The sequence below is a fragment of the Conger conger genome, chromosome 16 (assembly GCF_963514075.1).
Source record: "Conger conger chromosome 16, fConCon1.1, whole genome shotgun sequence".
NCBI classification, from domain to species: Eukaryota; Metazoa; Chordata; class Actinopteri; order Anguilliformes; family Congridae; genus Conger; species Conger conger.
In genome coordinates, this window is record NC_083775.1 from 38,335,845 (window position 1) to 38,350,864 (window position 15,020).

At 44.8% G+C, this 15,020-nt stretch overlaps 1 protein-coding gene across 3 annotated transcripts in view; it reads left to right on the forward strand.

Annotated features, from left to right (window-relative positions):
• Nucleotides 1-6,552, forward strand: part of LOC133114425 (3 beta-hydroxysteroid dehydrogenase type 7-like) — a 30,031-nt gene extending 23,479 nt beyond the window's left edge. For all 3 annotated transcript variants that reach the window (XM_061223793.1, XM_061223794.1, XM_061223795.1), the window contains 2 exons: nt 3,840-4,002; nt 4,996-6,552. In XM_061223793.1, coding sequence (XP_061079777.1) covers nt 3,840-4,002; nt 4,996-5,405 — 573 coding nt within the window. In that variant the 3' untranslated portion in view covers nt 5,406-6,552. The remainder of the gene's footprint in view (nt 1-3,839; nt 4,003-4,995) is intronic.
• Nucleotides 6,553-15,020: the final 8,468 nt, after the last annotated feature.

Here is a 15,020-nt window from a genome sequence, read left to right on the forward strand (position 1 = left end):
ACGAGGGAAAAGACGAGGCCCCTGTCTCTGAGAGTGGGAGGACTGATGAGCCTCAGGGCACCCCGATGGCCACATCCTCCAGGAAAAGGGAGTTAGTGCTAGTGGGGGGGACTCAATTATTAGAGGTATAGACAGCATAGTCTGTGCCCGTGAAAAGGAGTCTTGTACACTGTGTTGCCTGCCTGGTGCCCAGGTAGGAGATATCCTGCAGCGCACAGACCAGTTCCTGGCCAGAGGAGGGAGGGATCCAATGGTCATGGTCCATGTCGGGACCAATGACATAGGTAAGGGCAGGTTTGAGGTTCTGCAGGACAAATTTGTGAAATTAGCAGAACAGATCTTCTTCGGAATTCTCCCGTAGCACGTGTAAGCTGAGGGAAGCAGAACTTTATCTGGAGGTTTAACACGTGGCTACAACATTTTTATAGGAGAGAGGGGTACAGGATTATGGGGCATTGGGGCTTCTTTTGGGACAGGGGTGAGCTGTACAAGCTTGACAGGCTGCACCTGAACTGGAGGGGAACCTTTGCACTGGGTCAGCGTATGCTTGGGGTAGCACAGGATTATTTAAACTAGGGACTTGGGGGGCAGGGAGGATAGAGAGGGTAATGGGCAGGGAGATACAAACTGCCCAGATGGAAACGGCAAAGGCTACATGTAATGGTGGGAGCAATAACAAAATCTTTTCAGGGCAAAAATCAAGTAATGGTGGCTTGGAACAGCAGGGAGTGAGGGAACAGGTGAGGATGTGTAGAAGCAAGAAACTGAAATGTCTTTGTTTAAATGCAAGAAGCTAGGATTTGGAACTTGAGGCAGTTATTATTAGTGGGGGCTATGACAATGTAGGGATTACAGAGACATGGCTTGGGGATGAAGATGGGGATGAATATAATATAGAGGGGTATAAGGAATTATTAGGAAGGACAGATCCAGTAAGAGAGGTGGGGGTGTGGCTGTTTATATGAGAGAAAATCTTAGTGTGCAAGAGATTCCAGAAATTGACCAACACATGCCTAGTGAGGATATTCGGATTAAGCTTACTGGGGAGGAAGATGAGGGTATCACATGACAAACTCATTATCAAAATGAGGATGGTAGGAATTATAGGGGCCATTTCAAAGTGGGTTCGGAATTGGTTGCTAGTCAATGTGCGGTAGCAGTAAAAAAGGACATAGCCAGGAGTATTGAGTATAAGTCCAAGGAAGTTATACTCACCTTATAGAATACTCTTATTAGACCACACTTGGAGTGCTGTGTGCAGTTCTGGGGACCGCACTATAAGAAAGATATAGAAGCACTGGAAAAGGTTCAGATAAAGGCAACCAGATTTATTCCATGTATACAAGATTAAAATTACGAGAATAGACTTACGAGGATGCTTAATCGCTTTAAGCTTAGTAAAAGGAGGCTTAGGGGGGATTTGATTGAGACTTTTAAATTCATTAAAGGGATTATCAAATTATAGGGCATTCTTAAGGGTGAGTTTGGTTAGCAGAACGAGAGAGCACAAATGGAAATTGGCAAAGGAGAAATTCCGGCAAACTAGGCAGTAGGTACACTTAAGGGTAGGAAAAGGCAAGCATATGTTATGTTATGTTATGTTACAATGCAGCTAGCAGCAAGTAGCCATCTCCCAGCCTGTTATGATGCCGCTAAAAGCACATACAGTTGTGTTCAAGAAAATAGCAGTACAACATCAGTAACCTGATGAACCACTGTCATTAGTAATAGTGATATTTCTGCATGGCAAATACTTTACTTGTACATCTAGTAGTGTAATAGAAAAACAACAGAGCCAACTATCATGACAGGCACGTTGCTGGTTCTGAGTAATTGACTCATTCATTGAAAGCGGCGTGTTCAAAAGAATAGCAGTGTGGAGTTTAATTAGAGAATTCATTCATACTGTGAAAAAACAGGTTTCATTAATTGTCCTTTATTAAGGAAGAAGGGAAGCAAATGTTTCACATATTGTTATAAAATATATTTCCTTCTGAATTGCTAAGTAAAATGGGCCGTTCCAAACATTGTTCGGAGGAACAACGTTATTTGATTAAAAACTTGATTGGAGAGGGGAAAACGCATAAAGAAGTGCAGCAAATTATAGGATGCTCAGCTAAAATGATCTCAAATATTTTAAAATGGCAACAAAAACCCGAAATAAGCAGAAGAAAACCGGCAACAAACTTTTAAAATGGATCAAAGAATAATCAGAATGGCTATTCAGCCATTCATCAGCTCCAGAAAGATCAAAGATGATCTACAATTTACTGTAAGTGCTGTTACAGTCAGAAGATGTTTAATCGAAGCTAAGCTATCTGCAAGAAGCCCCCGTAAAGCACCATTGTTGAAAAAAGGGCATCAGTTAATATTTGCCATGGAACACATTGATTGGCCAAAAGAGAAATGGCGTAACATTCTGTGGACTGATGAGAATAAAATTGTTCTTTTCGGGTTTAGTGGTCATCCACAGTACGTCAGATGACCCCCGAGTACTGAATTCAAGCTACAGTACACTGTGAAGACAGTGAAGCATGGTGGCGCAAAAACCATATTAAGGTTTTGGGTTCGTATACCAGGGATCATGGATCAGTTTGAATACATCAGAATATTTGAAGAGATTATGTTGCCGTACGCCGAAGAGGAAATGCCCCTGAAATGGATGTTTCAACAAGACAACGACCCCGAACACACGAGCAAGGAAGCAACATCTTGGTTCCAGACAAAAAGGATTGAGGTAATGGAGTAGCCAGCTCAATCCCCCAACCTCAACCCCATTGAAAAAATTGTGGAGTGACATTAAAAATGCAGTTTCCGGGAGTCTCTTGCACAGGCTAAGACGCAGCAGACTTGCGGTTGCAGTTTTCTGCAGTCGCACACCGGGGACCGGGGTTCGATTCCCGGTCCTGCGAAAAAGGCAAAGTTTGGCCGGCTCATGTGGAGCGGCATAATTGGCTCGCTGCTCCAGAGGGATTGACTTGGCAGAGTCAGCGGATCGCCGCATACAACTGCCCCTCGGGCGCCTCGGAATCCCGGTCACGAGCATGAGATGAGACGGCTTGAAGAAGACGTGTCTCTCTCCTTCGGACACACGGAGGGACGGGGTGTGGGCGGTGTATCTAACACTAACTCTCACTGGATTAGATGGGGCACAATTGGGAGAAAAAGGGAAAATCTGAAATAATGTCTTTTTTCTTTTTTTAAATGCAGTTTCTGAAGCAAACCCCAAAAATTCACAGGAACTGTGGAATGTAGTTTGTTCATCCTGGGCTGAAATACCTGAAGTTGGTTGACTCGATGCAACGCAGATGCGCAGCATTTACCAAAAACAATGGTTATGCAACTTACTATTAGTTCAGTAATTTAAAGTGAAGTTAAATCTTGAAAAATGTCTTCAATTTATACAGTGAGACTTTGAAGAGAAAAATGTCGACGCTGCCATTTTTTTGAACAGATTAATATTCCTTTTCTTCCTAATAATCCTTCCTGTAAAAGAATAACGGAGACTTGATAAATTTTACTAATGCTTTGATTTGGAATTGAATGTGTAATGTTTCCACTACATTTGAAATATCGAACGAAAAGCGATTAAAAATATTTGCACTTTATTCACTTTTTTTAACGCACTGCTATTTACTGCTACAACTGTAGGCCATCTCCCAGACTTTTATAATGCAGCTGGCAGCACATAATCCATCTGCCAGACTGTTATGATGCAGCTAAAAGCACATAGTCCATCTGCCAGACTGTTATGATGCAGCTACACCCTCTGAACACGGCCTGAAACTAATGCTAAACACACCTCTCACCTCTCACCTCTCTCTCTCTCTCTCTCCCAGGTGATTGGGGGGGCGTGTCTGTACACCTGCTCACTACGTCCCACTGGTATTTATGGGGAGCACCACCAGCTGATGCGGGACTTCTACGAGACAGGGGTGCGCACGAGGGGCTGGATGGTCCGGGGCGTCTCCCAGGACAAGGAGCATGGCCGCGTCTATGCAGGTGAACACACACGTGTGCACACACATTGTAGCTGATCATTTTGGCTTCAAACTTTAATGCAAAATTTTATTTTAAGGTTACGTGCTCAAATATGGCTTGCTATATTCAGTTATCTAAGGCTAGCTAACTAGCTAGTTATAACTTTAGTTCTCATCGGTTGGTAAAATCTTTTGGGGCCAATACAAATATATTCCCAGATTATATTCTAAATTGTTCAACTAATCTAGCTAAAAATACCAGGAAATACTCAAACTCAATCAACTTTATTAGTTTCCTGTACATCTGGTTAATGAATATATCTCATCAGCCAGTCACGTCAGAGCCAGAATCAATGCATAGACGCATACAGACATTGTCAAGAGGTTCACTGATTGTTACATTACATTACATTAATGGCATTTGGCAGACGCTCTTATCCAGAGCGACGTACAACAAAGTGCATACCCATAACCAGGGATAAGTGCGCTGAAAGACCCTAGATGGAAGTACAATTTCACATGCACAACAAAGATAAGGACCAAGGCCTATTTTTTTTAATTTTATTATTATTTTTTTTAAACAAATAAACAAGCCAAACTAAAAATATTGATACACAAAAAGTAAATCACAGAAAGACAACAATTAAGGTTCACAGGGAGGTAGGGAGGGACGGGGAGAGGTGCTGCTTGTTCACACCAAATATCAGAATGGGGAATAAATGTAATCTAAGTGGCTTTGTTTGTGGAATGATTGTTGTTGCCAGGGTTGAATTTGTCAGAAACTGCTCATCTGGGATTTGCAGAGAATGGTGCAGAAACAAAAATCAAGCGAGTGGCAGTTCTGTGGGTGAAAATGCCTTGTTAATGAGAGAGGCCAGAGCAGAATGGCCAGATAAGCTACCTGCCTGTAGGAATTTAAAGACAGCATGACTCGAGGGTTGATCCAGCATTGTCTCTACTGTATCCTGTACACTATCCACCCTTTAGCCCTGTAATTTAATGGTCTTCCCTCCAGGTAATGTGGCCTGGATGCATCTGCTAGCAGCTCGGGCCCTGAGAGAGCACCCCCACAGGCTGGGAGGGGAAGCGTACTTCTGCTACGACGACTCGCCCTACAAGAGCTACCAGGACTTCAACATGCAGTTCTTGTCACAGTTCCACTTCCGGGAGGTGCGTGTGCCAGCCTGGCTGCTGTGGGGGGTGGCCTCCCTGAACGACCTGCTGCGCTGGCTGCTGAGGCCGGTGTGTAACTACACGCCTCTGCTCAACCGCTACACACTGGCTGTGGCCTCCACGTCCTTCACCGTGAGCTCCGACAAGGCCCAGCGCCACTTTGCATACCGGCCACTCTTCAGCTGGGAGGAGGCCAAATCCCGCACTCTGAGCTGGGTCAACACGTTCCCCCTCAGAGCCAAGGCCTCATAATCCAGCATAACCACACTCTGAGCTGGGCCAACACTTTCCCCCACACAATAAAGGCCTCCCAACCCAGTCTAACCACACTCTGAGCTGGACCAACACTTTCCCCCACAGAGCCAAGGCCTCATAATCCAGCATAACCACACTCTGAGCTGGGCCAACACTTTCCCCCACACAATAAAGGCCTCCCAACCCAGTCTAACCACACTCTGAGCTGGGCCAACACTTTCCCCCACAGAATAAAGGCCTCCCAACCCAGTCTAACCACACTCTGAGCTGGACCAACACTTTCCCCCACAGAGCCAAGGCCTCATAATCCAGCATAACCACACTCTGAGCTGGGCCAACACTTTCCCCCACACAATAAAGGCCTCCCAACCCAGAGAGAGAGAGAGAGAGAGAGAGTTGCTGTTTGTCAGAACAGAGAACTAGACTAAATAGATCTGAGTCAAATTGCTTTTGCATGGCACCCTAGAACCCCAGGGGCACCAATACCACCATCAGTGTTGCCATGTCAGAGAAATATTTCCTTATATGCCCAGTGATCTCTCAAGACCTATTCACAAAGGTCAGAAACAAGAGATTGGCATCCTCCAGTGCTGCGCTTAGAGAAGAGAAATACTATATGTATTTTCTTTTTAAATATAAAACATTCCTGCTAATTCCATAAATATATTGGACCTTGTCAAATGGCATGCATCAATTACAGTATGTTAACAGCATGCTATGCAATGATGTTGGAGATTATATATGAGATGAGGACTTTTCAATTTAAATGCAATTTATAATATATATTTAGGAGATGTGTGGATAATTTGCACATTCTCTATTGATGGCAACCTAAATTTGCTTGGTGGATAACATGGGCATGAAAGCCGAGCATATGTGCAGTTTGGAGTTAATTTATCTTTTTAATTCCAGTGCTGTGGATTCATGCAACATGCAATCATCTTAACATAAAACAATTATCCTTTACTTTACTAGTAAAAGTAAAAAAGGAAGAAAAGTGTATTATTTTGTAAGTAAAATTACATATATTTTTAAATATTTTTAAATACTTTTAATTTTTTTAAAACTGAAGATGTGTAAATGTCTTGGAGAAGGCAACCTGCTTAGCAAATAAATAATAAAACTGAATTAATTTTAGTAACCATTTTGTTTGTCTTAATGTAGTCTTTTTTATTGTGTAAATGTGAAAGTGGGGGTGGGATTTCTCATCAGGTGTATATGTAGATGTTAAGATGTTGAATAAGATGATTTATTCATGCTTTTTGGCTCATTTCTACCCTTGTCTGGATCTATGCCTTGCCACAATTTTGTCTACAGGAAGTTCCTTGGACTTCATAGCTTGGATTTTATCCAAACATGCAGTGTGAATTGTGGAATCTTGGACAGGCGTGTGCCTAAACTATGTCCAATCAATTCAATTTGCCACCGGTGGACACATCTCAAGGATAATTAAAGAAAATAGGATTTTCAATTCGGAGTGCCACAGCAAAGGGTTTTAATATGTTTGCAAAGATTTCTAAATGGGTTATTGAGTGTAGATTGATGGGCAAAAATGGCAATCTTTTAAAATTAAATCTACAACACAATAAAGTGTGTAAAAACTGAAGCCATATTTAAAACAGAAAAATTATACAGAATTGGGTTGTGCTCAATAGAAAATTGCAACAGAATTAGGTAATGCTCAATTGAAAAATGAAATAGAATTAGGTAATGCTCTATAGAAAAGTGAAACAGAATTATGTCAAGCTGTATGTAAAAGTGAAACAGAATTAGGTAATGCCCTATAGATAATTGAAACAGAATTAGGTAGTGCTCAATAGAATAGTGAAAGAGAATTAGATACTGCCAGATGACTGCTCTTAACTCCTGAGCCATTGTCGCTCCCACAGAGACATAGAGACAGTACTTATGGCAAGTTAGCTTTTCATAGAGAATGGTAACAGAAATGCCAATAACGTTAGATTTCCATAGATGGATTTCCATAGATGGTGCTAACAGCACATTAGTTTTCCATTCATGGTGCAAACAGCATGTTAGCTTTCGATACACAGTGCTGACAGTATGTTTGCTTTCCACAGACAAAACTGTAGACACAAAACTCAAAAAGCATAAGCACAATTTTCAAATCTATAAACACTTGCTTGAATACAATAAACATAAACCAACGATCATTTGTTTATTGAACTAAATCAGTTTTAGCCTTTCAAAATGAAGTACACGTTACATATGATACGACTGTCTTTTCATTCATTACAATGCACCTTACTATCAATGAATCCAACTACTCAAAATTAAAAGTGTAACATTACTCCTAAAGCATCGGTTACAACATTGGTTCCAACATTCCATGATTTTACGACATAATCATTGGATGTAATATTTAATCACCATCCTTTATCGGAGAGGTTTTTTGGCAGATGATCCATGTTAGAATAAAGATCAAGGTTTTTTTTTCATGCACAAAATGCAAAAAATCACTGCAAAGAGGTCTCAAAATAAACTCATTCTATCAAACCATTTTAAACATAGTATTGTAAAAACAACAGTTCAAGAAAATAGCAGTACAACATCAGTAACCTGATGAACCACTGTCATTAGTAATAGTGATATTTCTGCATGGCAAATACTTGACTTGTAGATGTAGTACTGTAATAGAAAAACAACTGACCCAACTGTCATGACATGCACACTGCTTGTTCTGAGTAATTGACTCATTCATTGAAAGGGGCGTGTTCAAAATAATAGCAGTGTGGAATTTAATTAGATAATTCATTAATTCTGTGAAAAAACTGGTGTCATTAATTGTCCTTAAGGAAGAAGGGAAGCAAATGTTTCACATATTGTCATAAAATATATTTCCTTCTGAATTGTATGGGCTGTAAAATGGGCTGTTCCAAACATTGTTCGGAGGAACAACATCCTTTGATTAAAAAGTTGATTAGAGAGGGGGAAACATAAAAAGTGCAGCAAATTATAGGATACTCAGCTAAACTGATCTCAAATGCTTTAAAATGGCAACAAAAACCAGAAAAAAACGGAAGAAAACGAGCAGCTACTGTTAAAATGGATCGAAGAATAGTCAGAATGCAAAGATTCAGCCGTTCATCAACTCCAGAAAGATCAAAGATTACAATTACATTTACCTGTAAGTGCTGTTACAGTCAGAAGACGTTTAATCGAAGTAAAAAAAAAAAAAGGGTATGTGCAGAATCGGTTAAAATTTGCCAAAGGACACATCGATTGGCCCAAAGAGAAATGGCATAACATTCTGTCGACTGATGAGAATAAAATAGTTCTTTTCGGGTCTAGTGGTCATCGACAGTATGTCAGACGACCCCTGGGTACTGAATTCAAGCCACAGAACACTGGGAAGACAGTGAAGCATGGTGGTGCAAAAATCATGGTATGGGGATGTTTTTCATACTACGGTGTTGGGTTCGTATACCAGGGATCATGGATCAGTTTGAATACATCAACATATTTGAAGAGATTATGTTGCCATATGCTGAGGAGGAAATGCCCCTGAAATGGATGTTTCAACAAGACAACAACCCCAAGCATGCAAGGAAGTGAGCAACATCTTGGTTCCAGACAAAAAGGATTGAGGTAATGGAGTGGCCAGCTCAATCTCCCGACCTCAACCCCATTGAAAACTTGTGGGGTGACATTAAAAATGCAGTTTCTGAAGCAAAACCCAAAAGTTCACAGGAACTGTGAAATGTAGTTTGTTCATCCGGGGCTGAAATACCTGTTTCTAGGTGCCAGAAGTTGGTTGACTCAATGCAACGCAGATGCGCACCAGTTATCAAAAACAATGGTTATGCAACTAAATATATTTTCAGTAGTTGAAAGTGAAGTTAAATCTTTAAAAATGTCTTCAGTTTATACAGTTTGAAGAGAGTTTGAGAGAAAAATGTTGACTGCCATTTTTTTTTACAGATTACGATTCCTTTTCTTTGCTTCCTGTAAAAGAATAATGCCGACTTCTTAAATTTGCTAATTAATTAATTAAATGTGTAATGTTGTAGGTGACACAGGTGTGCAGAGCATAGACTGGTGTGCTAACAGCCTGATATTCCTTGCTTCGGTCAGAAAGCGGCGAACATCACAATAAAGGATTGACTTCCACAACTTGATTCACAGTTTCGATGAGATGTTTACTTGTAATTTGTCTATGGTACATTACAGCATGAATAAACATGGGTGTTTGTGTGGTCTCTGCAACCCGGCTGCATAAACCTACACGACAGCATACATTCAACTTAACCAAGTTAACAGTATAACACTACTCTCTAGTCCCTCTAGATGGCAGCACAGACTATACAATAGCACTACGCACGTAATACTGGAATAAACGGCACGCACAGTTTCATACAACAATTCGCCAGGCTACATATTAGTTAGCTAGCTAACGTTCCTAGTCGAACATATTAGTATACTGTAGGGAAAACATCACTTACATGCTCTTGCACGCACACATGTATCCACAACAAATAAGGAACAATGGGAACCAAAGTATCTAGTAACTGACTTGGTTTAGGATGATTAGTTTAACCCCAGCAGAACGAAACTGTTACTGACACGATGTCTCAACTGAACTGACTAAACTTGTCTCATCTCGTGCTGATGACGTCAGTGTCTCTGGTCACCGTAGCGACAGGGGGTTTTATACAGCCGCCCCCTAATTTGGGAAACAAATTAGAAAAAGGTCCAGAAACACCTGTTGCTACAACAGGGTGCTGACATCTATGGCTTCTGGAAGTTGTGGCAGGGTGATGAGTTTCGTGACTGGACGAAGGTAAGTACGTCCTTTGATGGTGACGTCAACTGCCCTGATCCGTCCATCGCTGTTGGGAATGACCCGCGTGACCTTGCCTACTGGCTACAGGGCACGCGGCAGTTGGGGGTCCACCACCATCACCACTTGTCCCACTGACAGATCTGAGGTGGACTGTTGCCATTTCTGGCGAAGCTGGAGGTTGGGCAAGTATCGACGAATGAACTGGGACCAGAACTGATCTGCAATAACTTGACTATGGCACCAACTGCGTCTCCCTAGAAGTTCACGGGCACCGTAAACGGCTTGGGGGAGAGAAGCGTCCCGCTGCCCCATGAGTAACAGATTTGGAGTGATTGGATCGGCGTCCGCTACATCGGATGACACGTAGCCGAGGGGTTTGGAATTAAGCATCCCCTCCACTTCAGCGAGGACTGTGGAGAGAGCCTCCTCGGAAACTATTTGGTCCCCTAGGACCACCTGGAGCGAAGCTTTGACGGAGCGTATCTCCCGCTCCCGGGTGCCCCCAAAGTGTGGTGCATGCGGAGGGTTAAAGCGAAAGGAGATGCTTTGCTCACTCAGTTTCTCCCGGAGAGCTGGTTCCAGAGCGGCGAAGGCCTCTTTTAGCTCTCTGCTTCCCGCTCTAAAGTTTGTGCCTTGGTCCGATACCAGCTCGTAGGGCTTCCCGCGCCTTGAGATGAAGCGCCGTAGAGCCATGAGAAACGAGTCGGTGTCCATGCTGGGCAGCAGGTCTAGGTGCACGCATCTCGTAGTGAGGCATTTAAAGATAATTCCCCAGCGCTTTTCCTGTCTCCTGCCGATCTTGATTTTAAACGGCCCGAAACAGTCAACTCCGGTTGACCAGAAGGGAGGCTGTTGTAGACGGAGTCGAGAGGCAGGAGGTCAGCCTTCTTGGGAGTTATTTTCTACAATCTAGACACTGGCGTTGATGTTTTCGGACGGCCTGTCTACCGCTGAGCACCCAGTATGTTCGGCGTAGCTCAGCAAAGACACGCTCGGGGCCAGGGTGCAGCAGCCGGTCGTCGTAGTCCTTTATGATCAATTTGGTGTAGTGATGATCAGGTGACAGCACTATAGGGTGCAATGCATCCACGTCCATATTCTCTGCCTTGCGCAGGCGGCCACCGACGCGAATGAGTCCCAGGTTGTGGTCGTACTCGGACGACAGGGCGCTTATTCGGCTACTACGGCGCACTTCCCTTCCATTTTGGAAAGAATGGACTTCCTCTGGGAAGCTGTCCTGTTGTGCCTGTTTCAGGAGCAGAACTTCAGTGTCTATACGCTGTGAGGCTGACATGGGATGGGCAGCCGCCCCGTGAATGGACAGGTGCGCGTCCTGGATCAAGTCAGCCCAGGTAGCGTGTTGTGTAGGATCAGACACACGGGGACTGACGACAGCGACATGGGCGCAGAAGGTTGATTTTCGTAGCTCACTTTCGTCTCCTATGCTCAGCGTGGGCTCTGCTGGCCAGCTCTCTGGTGCCTCTCGGAGGAAAGGTGGACCCTGTGTCCATCGGTTTGGCTGGGACAGCTCTACGAGAGACTTTCCACGGGTTATATCATCTGCAGGGTTCTGCTCAGATGGCACATATTTCCAGCTGTCTGTCCCTGTCAGCTCCTGGATCTCGGCTATATGAGTGCCCACGAAGACTTTGTAGTGACAGGACTCTAAGCGGATCCAAGTCAGCACTGTCGTCGAGTCTGTCCACAGAGTGAGGCTGGTGATAGGTAGGGTGAGTTCTGTCATAAGCAGCTTAGCCAGCTGGGCTCCGGTGAGCGCTCCGCACAGCTCCAAGTGAGGCATTGACAACTGCTGCTTTGGGGCTACTCGGGACCTGGTGATGACGAAAGAAGTGTGGACCTCTCCTGCAGTGACACTTCGAACGACACGTTGGCTCCTTTGACCTCTATCACCTCCTGTCGGATTGTCCTGAGGGTGAGTGACTCCTCCGTTCTCTTTAGTCCCAGGTAGTGAGCTGCTGCCGGGAGGATTATGGTTCTTTCAGATCTATCATCTAGTATAGCATGCGTATCTAGGGTTCTCCCTTGATTATGGAGTTTGACAGGCACTACCTTGAGCATGACCTTTCCGGAGTGAGTAGATTGGTCTAGGTAGACAACGCTGGGTGATGTACTCACTGTGAGGACTTTCTTTGCGGTAGCTGCTCCGTGAAGGATGAGAAGGTATTGCTCGCCACAAGTGCTGCAGACCTTCTTCAAGGTACAGCTATCGGGCTGGTGCCCTCTCCCGCACCTCCAACATCTCTTGTTCTCCTTTATCCATGTTACGATTTGTATGGTACTCAGTTTGCCAATCTCTATACAGGAGTTGAGGTAGTGGTCTGAGCCTTTACAGGATGGGCAGTAGGGCTTGAATTTCTCCCGTTTCTGACCTTTGGTGGTCTCCTTCTTCTCCTGAGAAGTGGAGATGGAGGCAGTGGAGGAGTCCCCGGCAGCCTGGTCGGTGCCATAATATATGGTACATTGTGGCTTCTGTGACTTTGAGCTCCTCTTCTCACTGGGCTTATCAGAGTACTGTTGACGGTCTGATTGGGATCCCTCTGGTTGGTAATGCTCAATGGCTCTCCTTGATACCCGGATCGCCTGAGATTTCCTCTCCAGCCACTGTGCAAAATCAGGGAGCGTGTACGTTCTATCTGTGCCACTCTGGAGAATGCCCCGATTCAGGCAATACTCTGCAAAGCTATCTCTGTAGGAGGGGGGCAGCTTGGTGAGTAGCTTATCAACATGAGAACCGCACAGAAGCTCAATTCTTGATGCTCCATCCAAAGTGCTGAGCAGACCGACAAGAGAGCTGACAGATAGGGCAAAGTCCTCAAAGCTCTGGGGGTCTCCTAGTTTCACAGCCGGTGCATTCAGGATGCTGCTGATTTTGCCTTGTACTAGTTGCCTGGGTTGGCCGAAGCGCTGTTGCAGTACCTGCATGGCTCTGGTGTATGGCATAGGATCATGGAGGTACCTCTTGGCTAGTTGTAAGGCATTGGGGAATTTGAGGTGGTCTAGAAGAACTTGGAACTTATAGTCCTCTGTCAGGTGATAATGAGGACCTAGCATGGCGTCTAGGCCGTTCTTTAACAGTGCGAAGTCACTCTCCTTCCCGGAGGTAAACACAGGCAGCTTTGGCTTTGGGATGCCGTAAGAGGCCGCTATAGCCATCTCCATCATGCTGGGCATTTGACCGGTTAGCTGTGACTGGGGATACTGTGGCACAGAGCTGGTCATGGGCGGAGGAACAATGTCTGGCTGCCCCTTAGGCTGAAAGGCATGCATGTAGTTGTCTGAGTACCTTTCAGGCAGCGGTCCTTGCGGTGGTGCTGAGTGCTGGAACGTAGGCGGAGGCTGCCAAAGTGCAGGAGGAGGCTGTGATCTGGGTTCCAGGACATGGTGGCTCTGTACGGCAGGAGGACAAGGGTGCTGGTACACAGGCAGGAGTTGTGCAGCTGCAGCGATAGCTGCTGTTGATAGGCGGGTGGCATCTGGAACTGTGGCTGGTATAGCTGGTGTGTCGTACCTGCTGTCGCTGACCCAGGGCGTGGCGTATCATGGCATGTTGGCGGTCTGAAGGATGGAGCTGAAGCTGGACGAGAGGGGGCCTCGTTAGCTGGAGGCAGAGGATGGTGAGGTTGTCTGACTGGGGTCGGCAGATGTAGTGCGGGGTCTGAGTGCTGCAGTTGGTGCAGGACAGCTCGGGGCCTGCTTGAGGTAAGGACAGGCATACTGGCACTACGGTCCTGCATCGGTTGTTGGTGCCGTACAGCCATCCTCGCCGCTGGAGCGTGGTACCGCGAGCTACCACGTCAGTCTCGCTCCAGTGACATCCTCCGTGCCAGTGCACTGACTTGCTGCTGTACGTTCAGCATACACTCTTCTATTCTGTCCAGTCTTGTGGGTTCATCTCTCTTACCAGTGTAGTGTTCAGCTGGAGGGGGTGAACGGGGGGGTCATTCTCTGTTCAGCATCAGTGTAAACAGTCTTAGCTGACAACAATGGTGAATCAAGCTGCTGTGGTTGGTGGTCCAGTACAAAGTCCCCCAGATGCCCTGGGATCCGTCGGGTCCTGCTGGGGCGGAGGCTCTGTTCGTATTCATTGTAATGTTGGGAGTACGCCATGAGGAAAGAGCTGTTTGCACTATCCGGCTCGAAGGACCAGTTTGTAGGTGACACAGGTGTGCAGAGCATAGACTGGCGTGCTAACAGCCTGATATTCCTTGCTTCGCTCAGAAAGCGGCGAACATCACAATAAAGGATTGACTTCCACAACTTGATTCACAGTTTCGATGAGATGTTTACTTGTAATTTGTCTATGGTACATTACAGCATGAATAAACATGGGTGTGGTCTCTGAAATATAACAGAAAGGAATAAAGAATCACTGATCGCAGTAATAACATTGGAATATCGTTGGCTGCATAAACCTACACGACAGCATAAATTCAACTTAACCAAGTTAACAGTATAACACTACTCTCTAGTCCCTCTAGATGGCAGCATAGACTATACAATAGCGCTACGCACGTAATACTGGAATAAACGGCACGCACAGTTTCATACAACAATTCGCCAGGCTACATATTAGTTAGCTAGCTAACGTTCCTAGTCGAACATATTCGTATACTGTAGGGAAAACATCACTTACATGCTCTTGCACGCACACATGTATCCACAACAAATAAGGAACAATGGGAACCAAAGTATCTAGTAACTGACTTGGTTTAGGATGATTAGTTTAACCCCAGCAGAACAAAACTGTTACTGACACGATGTCTCAACTGAACTGACTAAACTTGTCTCAT